At 37.8% G+C, this 20,188-nt stretch overlaps 1 protein-coding gene across 8 annotated transcripts in view; it reads left to right on the top strand.

The window, feature by feature from the left end:
- cacna2d2a (calcium channel, voltage-dependent, alpha 2/delta subunit 2a) overlaps window positions 1-20,188 on the top strand; it is a 234,507-nt gene that overhangs the window by 195,184 nt on the left and 19,135 nt on the right. For all 8 annotated transcript variants that reach the window (XM_016670882.1, XM_016670865.1, XM_016670866.1 and 5 more), the window contains 13 exons: window positions 1,447-1,497; window positions 2,709-2,808; window positions 5,266-5,427; window positions 7,624-7,734; window positions 8,443-8,521; window positions 13,869-13,918; window positions 16,794-16,883; window positions 17,095-17,163; window positions 17,998-18,072; window positions 18,159-18,233; window positions 18,341-18,412; window positions 19,328-19,399; window positions 19,577-19,638. In XM_016670882.1, coding sequence (XP_016526368.1) covers window positions 1,447-1,497; window positions 2,709-2,808; window positions 5,266-5,427; window positions 7,624-7,734; window positions 8,443-8,521; window positions 13,869-13,918; window positions 16,794-16,883; window positions 17,095-17,163; window positions 17,998-18,072; window positions 18,159-18,233; window positions 18,341-18,412; window positions 19,328-19,399; window positions 19,577-19,638 — 1,068 coding nt within the window. The remainder of the gene's footprint in view (window positions 1-1,446; window positions 1,498-2,708; window positions 2,809-5,265; window positions 5,428-7,623; window positions 7,735-8,442; window positions 8,522-13,868; window positions 13,919-16,793; window positions 16,884-17,094; window positions 17,164-17,997; window positions 18,073-18,158; window positions 18,234-18,340; window positions 18,413-19,327; window positions 19,400-19,576; window positions 19,639-20,188) is intronic.

The raw sequence follows: 20,188 nt of genomic DNA on the forward strand, positions 1-20,188 counted from the left end.
TACGTTGCTAAGCAACCATAAACGTCCATGTAAGTTGTTTATATCCAGTGAGGGAATGTACTTAAGTAAATTTTTTCATGTTATCTATATTATCCTATTATGGCTCCCTGTTGAAAAGGCAGCATTCTGTGAAGAGCATAACTAACAATAGTCCTGGTCTATCCACATTCTCCCACCTGAGCAGGGGATCTCTGCAGCTCCCCTAGAGTTATCATGCTTTTCTGATTGGTTTTCTCCTTTACCAGTCAGTTTGGTTAGACAGCCATGTCTTTGTACAACTTTCCATTTGCGTTTAGCTCAGTGTTTCTCAACCCTGGTCCTCACTGCCCCCCTGCTCTGCATGTTTTAGATGTGCCTCTCTTCCAGAACAGCTGATTCAAATGATTGCATGACCTTCAAGTACTGCAGAAGCCTGTTAATCACCCAGAGATGCAATTCAGGTGTGTGGCAGAAGGGAAATACCTAAAACATGCAGGACAGGGGGGCAGTGAGGACCAGGGTTGAGAAACACTGGTTTAGCTCTTTCCACATTCAGATGATGGATTTAATTGAGTCCCAAAGGCCATTGTTTGCACTTGATTTTATTTGACTGTATCAGAGAAAAGGGAGCTTTTTAGGTTTTTAGCTGTGAATAATGTTTAAAAGCATGTCTAATTTTCCTTCCAATCCACAAGTATGTAGAATTGTAATGAATTATGGACAATTATGTGAAAAGTTAATGTAGTATGAACAACTTTGCAAGGCACCGTATATAAAAGTTACTCTAACAATCCCCCTGTCTTTTAATTAGCATCAGAAAAAAGGAGGTGTAGTTATCCTACCCTTAAATAAATGTGACTTTGTGTAAAGTTCCCCTGAAATTTCTTCTGTCATTAATGCCAAAATAGAAAACAAATCTCTATAATTAAGCAGCTTTTAAGATTGCTGTTTAGTGTAATACAGTCTAAATATCTCAGACATTTTACACATTCAGCCTTTGTTTAAAGGGATGATTGCACTTTTAACAGTATAATAACGCTGATAATATGGTGTTAAAGATGTGTTTGTTGGGCCCATTACAAGGGCCATCTCCACATTTGCTTGAAGGCTTTTACAGTTCACTGCAGGCTATTGTGCCAGATGTGTTGCTACATGCTGAAACCATCAACTAGTAATTACTCCGGCTTATGCAACAATTATTCAGACCAGGCTCTGGTATTCACTGAAGAGGACTATCTGCATTGAAGTCAGCCAACAGCGGCTGTAGCCAACACTGAAGTATATAACAACTTATTAACTCTTCTAAGCACATAAGCCTTTTCACTATTCTGTAGCTTAAGTGGGCTCAGCTATGGCTGCTCCGTACTATTATGACTGGGCTCATTGTGACGCTGGCCTCTTTCTTCAGTGCAATTTTCAGAGATTATGGGAACAAATTAAAGTCCTTTCTTTGCCTCTTTTGTGCAGGTATATCCAAGGTGCATCGTCTCCAAAGGACATGGTCATCATTGTAGATGTGTAAGTATTTCACTTTTCCCTCACCTTGTCCCTGGATCCAGCAGAGATTATCGCCTTCAAAGGACACCAGTGCCACCTGTTGGTGTGAGGGGAGGCGAAAGTTTAAGACGATGATTGCTTCTTATCCTCTGACCTTTAAGCCTTACATCCTGATTTATTGGTTCAGGTAAACCTTCAAGATGTGGGAGAGAAAAGTGACATTGGACAAGTTAAGAACCAGAGGACTTAAATATGCAAGCTGAATGTGATTTATTATGAGAAATGTAGTTATTAAAGTATTTTTTTCTCACTCAAACACATTCATATTTCTTTCTTTCACATTTATTTCTTTATGGATAATTGTTTAGCATTAAATTATATTATCAACCTTAAAAACTGACATAAAAGAGATTGATTTCTAAATTATAATATTTTGAAAATTTAAAGAACACACATAAATATTCTGTGTAATTTAACCTTTATTTTATATTTGTAATTTGTCCATTTCAGTTATAGCAGTAGATTTATATATACAGTTGTGGATAAACTAAGAGCCCACTGCACTGAACCCCACTGAAAACCTCCTGGCTTTTCCACCAAATATTTATTTCTGAACTCTTCTTGAGTTAAAACATCAGCATTGTTGTTTCTAAATGAATATGAACTTGTTTTCTTTGCATTATTTGAGGTCTGAAAGCACTGCATCTTTTTTGTTATTTTGACCATTTCTCATTTTCTGCAAATAAAAACTAAACTTTTAGTTGGAGTTTCAGACATGCTGTCAGTTGTTCATAGAATAAAAGAACAATGTTCATTTTACTCAAACATGTACTTATAAAGAGTAAAATCAGAGAAACTGATCACTTTTAGTGGTCTCTTATTTTTTCCAGAGCTGTATATACATGTATATTATATAATATATACATGTATATATTGCATGTATAATGAGAGAAATAATAGCTATATGGACAAATCTACTACTTATCATCACTTCTTTTTATCGACTCACTACAGTTTAATTGGGATTATTTTACTTTTTTAGTTGATCTTATTCTACATCTTATCCTTTATTTGCATCCTCATCATCAACTCATCAAAGAATAAAAACTGGATCAAGGGGGGAATTAGATGCAAATGGTAGTAAAGTTCCAACTTATAACCTGTAAAGCAAGAAAACTAATTTTAATATTTCTGCATGTTTCTGAGCGTCGTCGTCTCTTTGCTTTCTGCAGGAGCGGCAGTGTCAGCGGACTCACTCTGAAGCTCATGAAAACCTCCGTCATAGAGATGCTTGACACGCTATCAGACGATGACTATGTCAATGTGGCGAAGGTACGTCGAAGCTATAAAGTCATTATTCCCATTATTATAATGACTCACTACTGCAAGTGATATTACTGCCAGTATTTGCAGTTTTTATTTGGCGGTTTCTAATTAAGCTGGGAGTCATTAGGCGCAACAGTGGGCTCATTCTGTCCCCACTTGTTTATTTGCGGTGGAAACCACGTCTCTCCTCTATTTGCTCTTCCTACATTTATGTCCATATAGGATTGTGTCCATCTGTGTCTTTCTGTCACTGCTGATCACCAGGTTTTCTATTACTAGAACTAATATGTGTGGGAATATGATTGCTATTCTATTCTGCAGGGCAGATAACACACAAAACCTGCTTTCTGCATTGCAAACACACAGACACACACACACACACACACAGACTCCCTCACTTATACACGTCTGCTTGCTTGGTGTGGTGCTTCTGTTTGTCGACTCTCTTCGGTAATCCTCCATAATCCATTGCTTTTAGCCACTGTATGGCCCTAAATCCCATCTCCAAGAGCAAGAAATGAGCATGCTAATCTGGGTGGGAACGCATCTGATTTCCACCACTGTGAAGGAAGTGAGGGTTTACACAAGCCTGCTGTGAATTATTTGCACAACGCAAAACGCATTAATGACATGAGAAATTACCCCCAAATTATCACCAAACACCGACTTCTGCATCTCCGTTTTTCAGGACTTTAAAGATGTTACTTCTGACATCAATTTAGATACAACGATGATTGTTTTTTTCTATAAATTTGGGCTCCTGAACAGGCAGGTTTGGATAAGTATGGAACATATTTGTATTTCCATACTTAATTTTCTGTTAATAAATGTTTATCTTCTTTCTTTCAGCTTCTGTCTTTCCTGATTTATTTCTGTCCTTCCTTTCTTCTCATTCATCAAGTCTTATTGCTTTTCATTCCTGTTCTTGTCTTTCATTCTTTCCTTTCTTCTGTTCTTCCTTCATCATTCCTTCTTTGCAGCTTTCTCTCCTACTTTTCATATCCTACCCACTGCTACTGTGTCCTTCCTTCTTTCCTTCCTTTTGTGAGTTATTCCCTCCTTCTTTGTGCCCCTCCTTTCTTTACTAAATGTCTCTTTCTATTTTCCTTCCTTGTGTCAGAACTCTTTCTCTTCAGTCCTTTCTTCCTTTATTTTTTTCATCTTACTCTATCTTCTTTCCTTTCTTTACTCCATTTATTTTTGTCCAACTTCTGTTCCTGCTATCCTCCTTCCATCTTTGTTCCCTTTATTCCCTATTTGTGTCTTTTCTTCCTTTTTTATGTAGTTATCATTTTTTCGTCCTTTCCCTGTCATTTTTTCTTTCTTTGCATCCTCATTTATTTCTTTCCTTCCATCTTAATCTCTCTCCTCCCTTTCTTCTTTTCTCCTTTGTTTTTTCCTTGTGTCCTTCCTTTCTTCCTGTCTGTTTGACACTCTTCCATCTTCTTCCTTGTCTCCTACTTTCATTTGTTCTGTTATTTCTGTTCTCCGTTTTCTAATTTATTTCTTTCCTTCCTCATGTCCTTATTCCTCGCACCCTCATTTCCTTCCTTCCATCATTTATCATTGAATCCTTCTTTATTTCCTTCCTTCCTAACTTACTTCTTTCTTTCCTTCATTCCTTTCCCCTTTCATTCATTCCTTGCAGTCTGGTTTTTCCTCCTTCCTTCCTTCCTTCCTTCCTTCCTTCCTTCCTTCCTTCCTTCCTTCCTTCCTTCCTTCAATTTCAGTAATTTGTAGTTTAAAATCAGCTTTAAAAAGCTGAACCTGGAAAATTGTTAAATGTTTAATCTTTAATAGATGTAAAATCATTTTTCCTTTATCCTATTTACATGAACTCAGCTTTTTTACATTATACAGACGAACAATGTATTAATATTAACTCTCAGTGCTTTTGATTTCTTTGCCTCTCTAAATATGTGACGACAACGACTCCTATGAGAAATGTCAGCTTTTCTCACACACAGCGTTTCACATCAATCCACATTGAAAATGTCAGCGAAATCTGAATCTGACCTTCAAGAAGAAACATTTGAAACTCGGCGTTTCAGACATTGCTGCTAATGTCATAATCATGCATGGACACCGCGTGCAGACATGACCACAGATGTAAACACACAGACATGGAGGGACGTAAGCGCAGTTTTAGGCTAATTTGGTGGATGAGATGAGACAGATGATATTACCTTGGCTGGGTTTCCGTTCGGCGCGCTGCAGTGGCGTTCCAGGCGCACCTGTTCTTTGTGGGGGAAAGTTGTAATTATCGGTGTTTACTGCCAGGTGGAGAGTGGCAGGGCAGCTTGCATCTGCACTCACCCACGTCTGCATCCTGCCTCCATGAACTGCGCACACCAGACCAATAACACAGAGATACTCAGCTGGACACAGTTGTGTTTTGGCAAACTTTGTGGTATTTTTCCCTATCAATGCTCAGATACATTTTTTTTTCTCCTCTGTTTTCAGTTTAATGAAAAGGCCGAGGCTGTCGTCCCTTGCTTCAGGACTTTGGTCCAAGCCAACGTCCGCAATAAGAAGATCTTCAAGGAAGCCGTCACGCATATGCAGGCCAAAGGAACCACAGACTACAAATCAGGCTTCACGTTTGCCTTCGAGCAACTTCTCAATGTAAGAGCTAACAAGCTTTTCTTGGAACGGCAGCTTTGTTTTTCTAAGGCTGATGCTTTTGTCTAATCTAATTAATCAAACTATGGTGATACCACAAGTCTGACAGTGAGCAGCCCAGGTTTGCATTAGACATTTCCAGAAGGCTGTCATTTCTAACGGCAGGCTTGATTATGGCTGCCATTGCGGCGGAGTGGCAGCCGACATGGAGACGAGGTTTCTCAGCAGCAGCCCGTCCACGTGCTCCCGGCACAGGTGCTGCCTCAGCTCCGTATGCTGCGGCGCATTTTCTGAGGCTGCCACGCTAATGGGCTCTGATAGGATGATTGATGAGCGTAGCCCAGAGGAGATCAGCCACAGACACTTTATATTCCTCTGTGCATTTTGGGAGGCACAGAGCCAAGAATCCTTGCATTTTGTCGGAGAAAAGAGAAATAAAAAAGGAGAAGGGAGGGGGTCTTAATCGCTGTCTGTTGCCGGCTCGCTGAATGATTTGTGGCAGAAGCACAATAAAAATATGTAATCGCAGCAATATTATTTATATTTATTAGAATCTTGTCAGATTGGCCTGCATATCAGCCGCAGCTGTCGTATCATGGGGAGGAGACGGGGAGCAGCAATATTTAATGGTTGATTAATATAATGTACTGTAGATTTAATTCTAACTTGGTGCGTGCTGCAAATAGAGATCTACACACTTTTATAGCAGTGAAGTTGTAAGATTAGGTTGAATGCTTACAGCGTTTTGCAAAATTATACAACTTTCTCAAATTGTATTTGTAATTTAATGTAAATTTTGATGGACCAAAGCAAACTAATTACAATAATGTCCACATAATTGTGAAGTGGAAGAAAATTGTTAAATGGTTTTTAAAATTATCTTTCCATCCATTAGCTATTCACACTTATCCACCCTCACCAGTCCATCACAGGGCAAACCAGCATGCACACACCCACACCTTGGGCTGGACCATAAATAACAATATATATCCCAATAGATACATGATCAATATCCGTAGATAATACATCTGATACTTTAGTCAGTAGAGTATTTTTTTAAATCTGGTCCAAAATCGCACAGCATTCTGGGGGAAGTAAGCTAAGCAAGGTAGGTGGCATCAACTCACTAACTCACTCGTTGGTTACCTAGCAACCAAACCTGCTGAGTAACTGGCACAGCAGCAGTTTTAGATTTCACCACTGTGCCTCATTACTGATTAAAAATGAACAACGGCATGGAGCTAAAACAGAAAAGGTCATCCTTTCAGATATTTAAAACAAAAAACTAATCAATAATTGATATGAAACCGATATGAAACGTATATATCATGATGAGTTTTTCAGCCAAGGACAATTTAGAGAGACCAATTAACGGTTGTGTTGTTGGCCGTGTTTTTCTAATTATTTACATATAAAAATTTCAATAGGATAGAGTTCATTTTTACTGTACTCAATTTTCATCAGTATGTTGGAGACCCCCCTCCATTGTAGGTCAGGCTTCATGTTTAAAAGTGATTGTTAAAGGTGTGTTTGAGGAGCAGTGTTAATTTTCCACACGCTTAGATTTCTTCTACATGTTTGCTGTATTGATTAGGCAAACTGGAAACTGGATTTCTTTTAGCCATTACTTCTTCCTTCTTCATTATTTTTTTTCATAAAGATCCATAAATCTTTATCATAAAGATACTTATGGTCCAGTGACCTTTTCTCAAAGCTCAAGCTCAGTTAGACTGTAGACGCCACAAAATCTCATCTGGATTTAGGTTCAAACTTTCCTTGGTTATTCCTAAAATGAGCAGTTATCTTTTACAATGTCTGACAATGTTTTGCCCAACTTCACTTTCCCCACTAGCACAATGCTGCTGCCACCACCATGCTTTATGATGATGCTTCGGTTTAGTTAATAGCATTAAAAATTAAGTTATATTTTACATAAGTGGAATCTATTTATTAATTAAGGGACTTATGAAGAATATTTATTTGCACTGGAGTTTAATTAAGAGGTACCACACTTTCCTTACACTTCACAAATATTGGGCAATTTTCAATATTTTGCAAAGAAACTTGGGCAAAACTCAAACAAGTGAAGCTAGTGTTGAAAAGACGCTGTGGTGTAAGATAGCTATATCATTACTGCTTTATACTTTCTGTAATCTGTCTCTCTGTTTTCCTTCACTGTCTTCCGTTCGCCTGTCACAGGAGAGCAGTGCCCCGAGGGCCAACTGCAATAAGATGATAATGATGTTTACAGATGGCGGTGAAGATCGTGCTCAGGAAATCTTTGAGAAGTATAACTGGCCCAACAAAACTGTGAGTATGTCTCAGTTAGGCTGATTTCTGTCCATCGATTCCTGTCTTCATGTTTTTGTCTCAGACAGTTGTGTTAGTCAGACATGCCAAGCATCCCAATCTGTGCACAAACCGTCCTCTCTAAGATTTCTTCCCTTTCCTTTTGATTTACATGATTTATCTCCTCTGTCGTTCTTCCAGTCTTTACATTTCCATCCCATCCTTTCTTTCTTTCTTTCTGTCTTTCTCCTTTGTTGCTTAGCTGGTGTTAACAGCTCTGACCTGATGACTAATTAGCCGCTATTTCACCAGAGCATGTGGTGGTTCAGCTGCTGGTTTACTTGTTTTATCGTTTTTGTCTTGCTGTCAACACCAAATTTCTCCATTTTGACTAATCTGCCATTTTAAGCTTCATTCAGCTTTGTGAATTTATGTTATAACAAAATGCAAGAGAAATCAATTTCAGCTGTCATAAAAAGTAAGAAGGTTCGATTAAAATATACTGGGTTGCAGTCCTATTAAATCCAATTCGCCTCAGCACATTTAAAATGAATCTGTCTGTAATTCTTTCTATTCTATCCTGCATGTTAAAATTCTGATGCAAAGCATAATTTTCCTTACAATCCACCTCAGTTCAAATCAGATTTAATTGTGAAATGTTTTTGGTTTTATCAAATTAAACAATGTAGTATAGTTTATTTTTCTGTGTGTTTTCTTGTCCTGAACCAGGTTCGAGTTTTCACCTTCTCTGTTGGGCAGCATAACTATGACGTCACCCCTCTGCAGTGGATAGCATGTGCTAATAAAGGTAAGTTTATTAACAACAGCAACAACGGAAGAAAGAAAGAAAGAAAGAAAGAAAGAAAGAAAGAAAGAAAGAAAGAAAGAAAGAAAGCAGCTGTTGCTATGATCGACATATTTTTGGTTGTCTATTTAGTATTGAGTCCTTAGAAAACCCTTGATGGGAGAATCCTCATTTTGAATTGTGTAATACATATATATATTAAAAAGTGAAAATAAAATATCTGTAAAACTTTCAAAAGGGATCAAGAGGAAGCAGTAGCTTCTGTGATTCTGCCACTTGGGTTTCCCACGTTTTCTTTTTTTAAATTAATGAACTGGTGCTTGATTTTATTCTAACAAAACAAGCATTTAGAGATTAGCAAAAATGAACAATGACGTCAGCTTTTTTCATATTTCAGTAGTTTTTACTGTAATTAGTTTATTGTATCTAATGGCCTGCCTTATTATTTTTCTAAGGCAACAAAATTGCCTTTAGTCACAATAAATAAGAAGTTTTTTCAATAATATTAGGCTGGAAAAATATATTTCAAGGTTTGTCTGATTTTCTTATTGAGTAACAAACTTCTAACAGAAGAGCATTTTCTTTGGTGGAAATGTTCATGATCTCCTTGGATGTTTAGTGTGTTTCCAGACAATGAAATACCAAATGATACGAAACCAGAAAATAGCTTTAAAACTGCGGTACTGACGTGCTCTGGCTATTTTAAACCTATGTAAAAATGACTGCCGGACTTTAGTGGGTGATAAAATCTGTTGTATCAGCCTTGAGCTCTGGAATAACCCAGCAGACTTGCAGGTCTCTGACTAACAGTCTGACGGTTGACTCAGCTCCGTTTCCTGTTGGCTCTGTTGTCTGATCTCCGCTTTACTCATGTGGGTCTGCGTTAACTTCTTGCTCCTGCTGTGCTTTTTTTTCCTGAACACTTATTATTTTTTCACCCATAAACACTTCTCCTTCACATTTCTCTTGTCTTTTGTGGCTAGGTTCAAATTGACGTTGCAAATTATCTGAAGCTGTTTCTTTAGAAGAGTCTCCTCTGTTGATTAGCTTATTGCCAATGGAGCCAAGTGCCGTGGAAGCATCTCCCCTACAGTTGTTATTAATTAACAGCTGAAGTCTGGTAGCAGGGCGATTAGCATACCTTCCTCCCTGACAGACAGGGGGAAGTCCAGGATTATGCCTCTGAGCCAACATGCTCTCTGCTGTTCACAACTGTAGTGATTACCATAGTACTAAAGACAATAGTGTTGCCGCTCCAGCCTCAGTGGACGGACGCTGACACCCATGTGGGCGATTCCAGCAGACACTAGCTTTTGTCTAATTTTTACTTTATAGGGGACCAAATAGGCTTCCTTGAACAGTTTATGATAGATCTATGGGCTATAAAAAAACTATATAATTATTTTTCTTTGCACTAAATCATTCTTGGATAATGAAATTTTAGTCTGGTCAGTTCTTTATGTTTTGATTTCCTTTCAGGTTGAGATGTTTTAGGGTCTCTTGTCACTTTAAATCCAAATAAGCTGCTGCTGGCCACACCTCCTAATTAATTTACATTCTTTTGTAAAAGCTGTACAGCTCTTGTAGCAGTAAAACCAGCTGGCTGAATGTCCTGAAGCTCAGCTTGGGTTGCTAGGTGACGGACTGGCCTTCTCTGGGGTTGCTAGGTGACGGGCTGGGCTTCTCTGGGGTTGCTAGGTAACGGGCTGGGCTTGGCTGGGGCAGTGCCCACTGATTTGTGACGTTACATTCCAGAGGTTTTTGAAATGGGTCGTTTTATAGACACCAAAAAACATGAACTTATTGCCAAAAACTGGATGAGTGTTTTTTTCTTAAGGGTTTTTTGTGATGTTTATAGAAGCAGTAGGAACCTAAATACAAGTACAAAAGTGTTCAAAATGTGAATTCTGTTTTAATCTTGTCTAAAAAATAACATTTTGTGTGTGTTTTTAAGCTCTTATTGAGAGTTTTGCTCTAATAAATAACAGAGGTGTGAGGAATAAGCTTACATAGAGAGGGTGATGCTAATCCTTTCACAACAATGTTGGTTTTGCTCACCCATCTGACTGGTTTCCCATCTCATCTTGTTTTCCAATCAGTTTTGGAAAAATTTTCAGTTTTCCAGTTTTCCATGTTTTACCCTGTTCAATATTTTCTCCATTATTGATCACTGACTCCACTCTGTCATAATGTGCATAATGTTGAAGTGTAGTCTTTTCTTCTGTCCTTTTCCTGACTGATACCTTTTGATCCTTGACAATCTCTAAATTCTGGCTTGACTTAAAGGATGCAAATGTCCAAAAGCTTTTACTAGAACACCTCCAATTCCGTTCATTATAACTGAATAAATATTGAAATGTAATAAAGCTGTGCATCAACAAAGTGCTAGTTTAAGCATATACATATATTTTGGCAACCCAGATGTTGCAACATATTTGTAATATATATACATGTGATTGAAATATTGATTTTGTATCTAAAAACACAGATACATCAGAGTGAAAACTCAAAACTTTCATAATCAGTTTGAAAAGGAGTTGAAAGAAGCCAATGCTTATTAAATCTTACGCCCAATTAACTCATTCTGTAATCCATTGTGTATTTCAGTCACAATGCTTTACTGAATTGCTTTAAAGGTCAATTGGTGTATTAAATAATCTAACATGGATTATTAAGGTCTTTTATAAAATCACAGAACTAAATGTATTTTACATCCTTGAACTTGTAACTACAGAATCATCAGAAATTATGTTGATATTTTCTGCAAACTCTTAAGTTGCTCAAAGAACATAAAACATATGAACTGTGTTGCCATGCACTATGAAGAAAACAGATCATTAACTCTTATTAACAATATTGCACTTTGTTACAGTTTTATAAAGGATTTTTAAAAAATGAAGATGTAAAGAATGAAGAAATTATTAGTGCTATTACATCTGTTGGAAAGATAGTATTAAGTATAGTATTATAGTTATATTATTAATAAAATGTATATCATCTTTGCATTTATTTGACTCTTAGATACACAAAGGGACAGTGAGCAAATACAGAAAAGGTCTGCTGGTTTAAAATCAGTGTCAGCTATTTTATGCAGTCATGCCACATATACAGTAAATCAAATTTTAGACCTCTATATTTAGACTTTATTCATATAGATTTCAATAAAGGCTTCCGGGGACAAGGATCAAATTCGCCACCTCCAGGCCACAAGTGCTTCTCTAATCTCTGTGAAATGTGAACTCAACTACGTCCTGCATAACATCCCACAGGCATCTTTTTGTCATCTCTGCGTAACAAGTGCTGCTCTTATCTTGGTGAGCCAGGTGCAAAGGGTCCATTAGTGTTTAAGTCTATACAGCTGAAACCAGATATTTAAATGATTTCTTTTAAAAGAAATATAACAAAATTATTATTTTCTGTCTGCTGTTGTATTAGCCTTAGATTTTCTATTTTACATCAGTTGTGATCGCTTAAATTATTTGCTCAGTTCCAAATAATGAGATAGACGCGTGTTGATATATATTTTCATTGTATTTGGTAAGAAATTGCAATTGAAACATTTTGATTCCTTTTGGGAGCCTTTAAGAAGCTTCTTGCAAAGAAATTGACTGATTGAGGGAAATCAATTGATTCTTCCTAAGAGATAACTGGGACACAGGCAGGTGTTGCTTTTTGCAGTCAAGGCTTCTTCCTTTCTGAGTGGCTTTTTCAGCCCATCTTAATGCTTAGCTTGTTCCATTGTGGTTAATTGAATTCCCTACTAGCTTCACTCAGCATTTTCTCAAGGTGTTTTGGTTTATTGTGGGGTTGAAACACAGGGTGTGCACTAAAGTACGTCCATCTGTGGCGCACAGAAATGAACAGAGTAATAAATAAACATCTCCAACATATTTTATGTTGGTTTATAAGGTTTATTCTTGCATATTTTTGCTCTTCAGGAATCCAGAACTTGTAGAAAAGGACGAACCAGACCCGTGGAGGTCCATAAATATCTTCTTGGTTTCTTGGTTGATTTATATTGTTTTATTTTTCCATGATGTGACACAAGGAAGCGGAGTGTTTATGACTTATTCACAGCTGCTTCTCACACAAATGAGAGAACATTTCTTTAAGGAGTTTGTTTTAACTTCTACAATACAAAGAACCTAAATAATCCTGACTGAACTAAGAGAAATAGTGATTTGATTTAATACGACTGAAGAAATGTCTTTGTATGTAGTGTGTATATAAGACGTCTGAAATGGACTGTTACATTTTTAATTTCAGTAAAATATAATGATTACATGACATATCTTGAAATAATGTCCCATGCTAAATAATTGCAATTTTCCTTAAAATCTTAACACCACAGTTTATCTTTATCTTTGACATTCAGGTCATAATTAATTGTACCTTATTTAAGAGCGTCTTTGTATAATTTGATGTGTTTTTTAGTAGGATACAGTCAGTGGTAGTTTTTCTCTAGATTTCTAGCGATTGTAAAAGCTGAAGTCTTTCAGTTAGCAGTCATCTAAACAAATGTATTCAGATCTACATCAGTGTTATCTGGTAGACTGGACACTGAACATCGAGTGTAGCCATGACTCTGAAATCACATCCGTTGCTGTGTGAACCTATAAAATCAAAATCATAATTTTCTCTCTACACCTTTTTGTGGTGCTTTGCTCTAAAATCACCCGTCTGTCTCAACGCCACTTGTCTAGCATACAGACAAGAGCCCTGGCACCAAACATTATGCCAGTGTGTGTGCATTTGTGAATTATAAACTCAAAAATGTTTACGGATGTGCATGAGTGCTCTCATTTTTCTAATGAATTGAGACTGAGAAGGGAGATTTCACCACCAAACACTGTGTGGCGGGGAGGGGGGAGGCTGCCTAATGTGTCGAAATAATGAAAGTTGCCTCTGCTTTTTAACATTCTGGAGACGCTGCCTCCATTTCACGGCTCTTTGTATAAACACTCATGGCTTTAATAACTTGTTGAGCAGCCCGGTTATTGACCCAGTCGGTCATTCTCGTCCATTCCTAATCAGCCGCAGTGCCTGGGGCTCAGCATTCTCAATGAGCTTCCACATTTACATCCTGCAGTACATCTTCAAACACAAAGGGTCAGCGGCTACGAGCGCCGTCGTGTCCGTGTGTCCCACCGTCGTCCGCCGGGGTTTATGACCATGCTTGCACCTAATAAGAACGTGAGGAGATGAGGCTCCGGTCTCCAAAATGGTTCACATTAGGACACACTTTGAAATTTATGCATGAACTGAATATGTCACCTGCATACCCAAGTAAGAAAGTTGAATATATTACTTAATATTTCTAAACTTTACTGTCTGTCTCTTCTTATTTCAGGTTACTACTTTGAAATACCATCAATTGGAGCCATCAGAATCAACACACAAGTAAGACACAGTACATTTATAGACTCAACACAGAATCAGAATTGAGCATAAATTGGACATTTGGGGCAACAATTACATTATGATATTTCTTTAACTTCTTCTCAATTATTGTACACAGCATAAAAACAAATCAAAAGCCTACAAACTCATAATTCCTATCCATTAACAGTGCCATGAAATCTGTGTTAATCTGTGTAAAGTAGAGTATCGTAGGTGTGTAAATGACTTTCATATGTTAAGAAGCATCCTGGATCAAACCTGACTTCCCAGTAGATGAAATCCCTCATGTTTTGATGGAGGTTTGTTCAGGATTAGCACCGTAGTGATGACTCAGATGACGTGGTTTTATGTGAAGTGCTCTGAAAGTTACTTCTGTAAGATTGACTCACAGCACTGAGTTCTGCAAATGCTCAGCTTCTTACACAAAGGACATTTAACATCTTTTAAGGCAGATGGCAAAAGTCGTATCCTTAAATAGTACAGGAGCATCTGAATAATTCAGAATATCATCAAAAAGTTAATTCATATTAGTAATCCAATGCAGCATTCACAACTCATAAGTTGTACAGCTCCATTACACAAAGCGATATATTTTAAGTGTTTCTCATTATGGTAATTGCAACTTATGGGTAATCAAAGCCCCATATTTAGTTTGACATGACAGTTTTCCAACATGCACTGAGCCTCCTAAGCCACAAAAGACCATTGCTGAAGAAACTGAGTGCTGTAACAAAGCATGGAAAGTTGAGTGGAAGGAAAAACTGTATATGCATAAGTAACACCTATAATATAATTGTGAAGCAAAGCTCACTGAAGAGTTGGGAGGAGATTTCCTCTGAAACGCTGACAGAGCTTCACAAGTCCCCAAACAGCGATATATCCGTTGGATTATTCATGGAAATCCATCGTCAGATTAAGAAGCAAAAGCTATATTGCAAAGCAACGTATAAAAAAAATAGATATTTTTTTGTTCCAAATGTATTTTTAGTGCACGAAGCAGAACCAAGGGTTAGAGTTGGTATACTTTCATAAACAGCTGAATTAGCTACAGAAAGTTAGATTTACCACATTTCACTCTTTAACACTTATTAAAAATTTACCTTGCTTGAGTTTCCTCTTGCGTTCAGAACATTTTGCCCCTCAACTAATGTCACATTTGCCTCATTCCAGGCGTAAAAAAATTGTCTCTCCGTCGATGGTGGAGCTACGACGCCATCACTCTCCTCCTACTTTCTTGTTTTTTATTCCTCACTTCTCTGCCAACCCACCCACTCACCAGTCCAGCCAGCCAGCCCAGGAATAGACTGTCAGCTGTTCCATTAACTCTGGCATATTTATATTCTGAGAACTGCCACTTACTCTAATAGGTTTTCTGAAGGTGGTTGTAGAAGAAAACAGTGAGACCTTACATCATTTACCAGTACTCTGCCCTTCAAAATCACTCATTACACCGTCTCACTTGGATAAGATGGCAGCATTCGGATAACAGATGGACTGCAGATGGAAAAACTTTACAAGTACTGTCCTGAGTCACTTTTATAGGACTGCAGGTCCAGTCTTGAAATAGTTGGTGTTGGTGCACAGCGATAAGTTTACTTTTAGCAATTATAGCTGCTGGTTCCCAGTTGGGAAGAAAATAGCATTTAATCAACACAGGTGGATACAGCAGAACTCTGTGTGGCTCTGCTTCCTCTGTGTCATGTGTCTGTTGCTGACTTGTTATGCTTTCCTAGATTGTTCTAGCCAGGCGAAAAATTTCCACTATATCCCGTGAAAAGGTCTGGCTGTCAGTGTCCTGATGGAATATCTCCCCGTGGCGCATTAAACTGGACTTTTATTGAGCTAATAATAGAATAGGTTACGGCTGTCAGCACCTCGCTGTTCAGACGATAGAAAACAAAATGGACAAAAGCGTTTTACTGAAATGGCTGCTTTTTATGCATATATCTACTTTTATGCATGAAGCATGGGTTGGACAAATTTCTCTGTTCATTTTAATGTGGAAAGGTTTGTTAAGACGTAGTCAAATTACATTTTATGGTTAAAGTTTACATACTTCCACCATGGGCCTGTTGGTTATAATATTATTAAGCTTTTAATTTTGCATTTTAACAGTTCCTTCTCCAGGGTGCAGTGGTAATTCAGCATAAAACCTGAATATTTTTTAAGACTTCAACAATTTTAGGAATTGAATGCACCTACCTGGATTTGTCATGATTTTCTTTAACACTCACAGGGTTAACAGTCAAAAGATGAATGAATTCAAAGCTTTTCAAAATATTAAGAAAGGTAGGGACTCCATAATGTTTCCTAAGGTTTGCCACCAGGTTATGCACCCAATAATTTCAGCACACAATCTCCAAAGTGACGAGTCAATAATTGTTTACCTAAAATAATATTAGCTCTTTGGCATGGGGTCTCCTGAGAAAAGCAGAATAAAACAAATGACCAGGATACTTGACCTTTCACCTCCATTCAGAATTGCTGTGGGATATTCTCACACTGCCATTGTTGACAGTAGAGCTTCTGGAAAATGTTTGTACGTCGCACCCCTGACAACCCTAATGTGTTTTTAATAGCTGCTTCATAACGATGAGAAACTGCCTGAAGTGGCTGCAGGACTGGGGGTGAGGGTGAGGTTCTTTATGGTTCTGTCGGACCGGGATGCTGCTGCCGCTGGTGGTGACCCGCTGGTTTTATGTGGTGACAAAGACAAGGCCGGTCAGGGTCTTGTGGTTTTATGACAGATGAACATCAGAGGGCTCTACAAGCTCTCTACCTTTAAAGCCAATGCACTACGGCTGCCATAAATGTCTGTTTATTTGTGTTTACTGTGGAAACTCACAGAGGTAAGTGTAAATGTTTCTGCCTGCAGGAATACCTGGATGTCCTGGGACGTCCCATGGTGCTGGCTGGGCCTAAAGGTAAACAGGTGCAGTGGACCAACGTCTACCAGGATGCTTTGGTAAGTACACAAAATGTATATTTAAACAAAAAACATGTGCTTTTGCTCATTTATTTCATATTATGTATCATTATAAGTTTTTTTTTTTTTCATTTGCAAAATCAAGGTGAAGGCACTTATTTTCTGTTTATAAGTCTCCAGTTTCTACTGAAGAGAAATTTTGACTATTTAAAATCTAATTGTTAGTTATAAATTTCTGACTTTTTTTCAGGGTTTGGGGCTTGTCATCACAGGAACGATGCCAGTTTTCAACCTCACTGCAGACAGCGCTAGCTCTCAGGTAAAAACAACTGACTTTTAAAGTGTCTCCTATGCGCCCACCCACACACAAATCAGTGACTCAAACCAATCTATTAATATTATTATTCTGTTAAAAAGTTTTTCTTGCCCTTTAAGTGGGCGAAGCTTTAAAGTCAAGCAAACGTACATAATGATTTCAGCTTTTGTATTCATTATTTATCTGCGTGTCACCATCATCAATCATCTGTAATGATGTTCACACGGCGCCGACTTTCTGTGGCAACACCTCCCCCTTGAGGTGACATCTGACATTACAACAAATCGTTTGTGGCATCCACTGACCACAACGACGCAATGCCTTGAAAATATTCATATCCCCGGTGGTTTTCCTCAGTCATGTAGGAAGAAGATTGCAACCACAAACTTTAGTGAATTTCATGTGATAGTTTGTAAAGTTTAAGCAAAAGGATGCACGGTTTTGAACATTGTTTACAAACAAATTGCGTCTGAAAATAAATTCTGAAAGTTGAGATTGTACATCCATCTTCCCACAAACTCTGAGCAGCTTCTCTGTGCCCGCTGAAGAAACACATCTGTACAGCATGATGCTGCCACTACCATGTTTTATTATGGTGTGCAGCTTTTGTTGGATTAGATACTAAATGTTAGCCACATTTCTGTGCCAGTCTACCAGAGACCAGAGGTTTTCTTTTTCTCATTCTTTGTGCAATGCATGACTAATCGTTATCCTGATAGATTTTTCAGCCTGAGCTGCGGCGCTTCGCATCTCCTCCTTTTCCAGGAAAAGAGGAGGAGATATTATTATAATAATATTATTATATTAGGATCCTAATAGTTTATTTTCATCCTTCAGAACCAGCTCATCCTTGGGGTTATGGGAGTAGACGTTGCAATTAATGAAATCAAGAAGAAGACTCCAACATACAGAGTGAGCATTCTTTGCTCTCATAATCATACCCACATATTTATCTTTGAAAGGTTAATAAATCATTTTCTAACTTATTTTGCCTGCAGCTTGGGGCCAATGGCTACACATTTGCTACTGACCCAAACGGTTACGTGCTGCTGCATCCTAACCTAAGACCCAAGGTAGGTCCGTCTCTGTGCATCTAATTAGTTTCCTAATTCTGAAACTTTATTCGTTTTAAATGATGTTTATCCTCCCCCGCTGCCTCCCACCCCTCTGTGCTGTTCAGATCATTAACTTCAGGGAGCCCGTCACTCTGGACTTTCTGGATGCAGAACTAGAAGATAACAACAAGGAGGAGGTAAAGCGAGTTATCAGGAACAAATTGGTTCTCAGGTGTTTTTAGTAGAGTTAAAAATCAGAAATAACTGGATAAGATAGAGAAGATTTATTCACACTGAAGCGACCAAACTTTATCTTATTTCAGTAGACTACAATACCAACAATAATTTATAATTTTACGTATTTCTTCAGTGACTGTTAGAATTTAAACTTCAGGATTTCCCCCAGCGTATTACAAGCCTGGCGGGCTGCCAGGCTTTACTTGTGCCCCCACCAGGAAAACCATTATTTACCTATTTTAGCTTTTTTTCATGTTTTCCCCTTTTTAAAGTCTTTATACTTATTGTTCAAGTGTTACTCTTCCAATAATACATAATTATCAACTGATGTTTTCAAATTTTGTTGTCCATGAGACTCTGTAACTAATTTGACAGAATACTTAGGATTATTGTCCATTTGGAAAACCAATTTATGTCCAAGCTTTAACATCATGGCTGATGTTAAATGTTCTTCCCTCATGTTATCATGTATTTTGTGAAGTGCACCAGTCCCTCCATTAGCAGAACAGCCCACAGCATGATGCTGCCACCCCTTTACTACATGTTAGGATGTTACTGTCAGGCTTTCATCAGGGTCAAATACTTCAATTTTAGTGTCATCATACCACAGGACATACCTCCAAAGACTAAAATCTTTACCCCTGAGGGCATCTGTGTTTTATGGGATATCATTTCACTGTGGATAATGACACTCTTAAAGGACTTAAAACAAACTCACGTTTTAAGTTCTTACTGACTTAAAACTGTAGTCTGACTTAATACACAAGAACAAAAGGTGGCATGTATTTTTATACAGTGTATTTCAGTTAATGCTCTTTTGTTTTTCTGAGTATTGTGTGCCTTCTCATTGCATCCTCTGTTTTGCTTTCCTGCAGATCCGCCGACAGATGATTGATGGCAGATCGGGGCAAAGAAAAATCAAGACGCTCATTAAGTCAGTTGATGAGGCAAGTCATCAATATATGTGACTCAATCATGATCCAAAGTAGCACCTTCCTGCATGGCGCTGTAATGAATCTGAATCAGTCAATGTGTTCACTGTCCTTTGTTTCCTTCTAATTATGGGAGGCGAAATGTGCAGATGCTTTAGCAGGGTTAGCTCACCGTTTTGTGTTTACCCACAGAGATACATCGACGAAGCCATGCGAACGTACACATGGACGCCCGTAGAAGGTACAAACTACAGGTGGGTTTGCATCTAACAATGCATTACCTGACATTCAGACCAAAATAGTGGAACCTGTAAGTGTTTTTTAAATATCTTCTTTCACTTTGGATTAGCTCACTGTTATAAATATGAAGTGCAGCTGCTGCATCTCACAAACTGAGTTACTGTCTTAATAGGCTGTAAAAATACCAAAACTAGGTAATTTAAGAGGCTAAAAATACCAAATTAAGTCTAAAACTTAATTAAATCAGTTTTTAATATTGAAGTTGCACATAGTTAGGCAATCTGGCTTCTGATTTACATCTGCCCAGTTCTGTTAATATTTATCTAAGAAATTATATAGTTATGCAGTTTTAAAATCTGACTGTTATGGTTTACAGTAGTGAGATATTTTAAAGCATGATCCTGCTATGGGTTGTACTTCAGATGTTTTCATACATTTACGCCTTCAAAAGGACAAAATTAAAAAAAGCAATGCCATTTTCTGAATTATTTGGTTTAAATTCAGTATTTTAGTTCTGCAACAGCTTGATGGATTAGGCAGAATCAGTTTATAATCAGTTTATAA

This window comes from Poecilia formosa, unplaced genomic scaffold (genome assembly GCF_000485575.1).
Source record: "Poecilia formosa unplaced genomic scaffold, Poecilia_formosa-5.1.2 Scaffold2, whole genome shotgun sequence".
In the NCBI taxonomy this organism is placed as follows: domain Eukaryota; kingdom Metazoa; phylum Chordata; class Actinopteri; order Cyprinodontiformes; family Poeciliidae; genus Poecilia; species Poecilia formosa.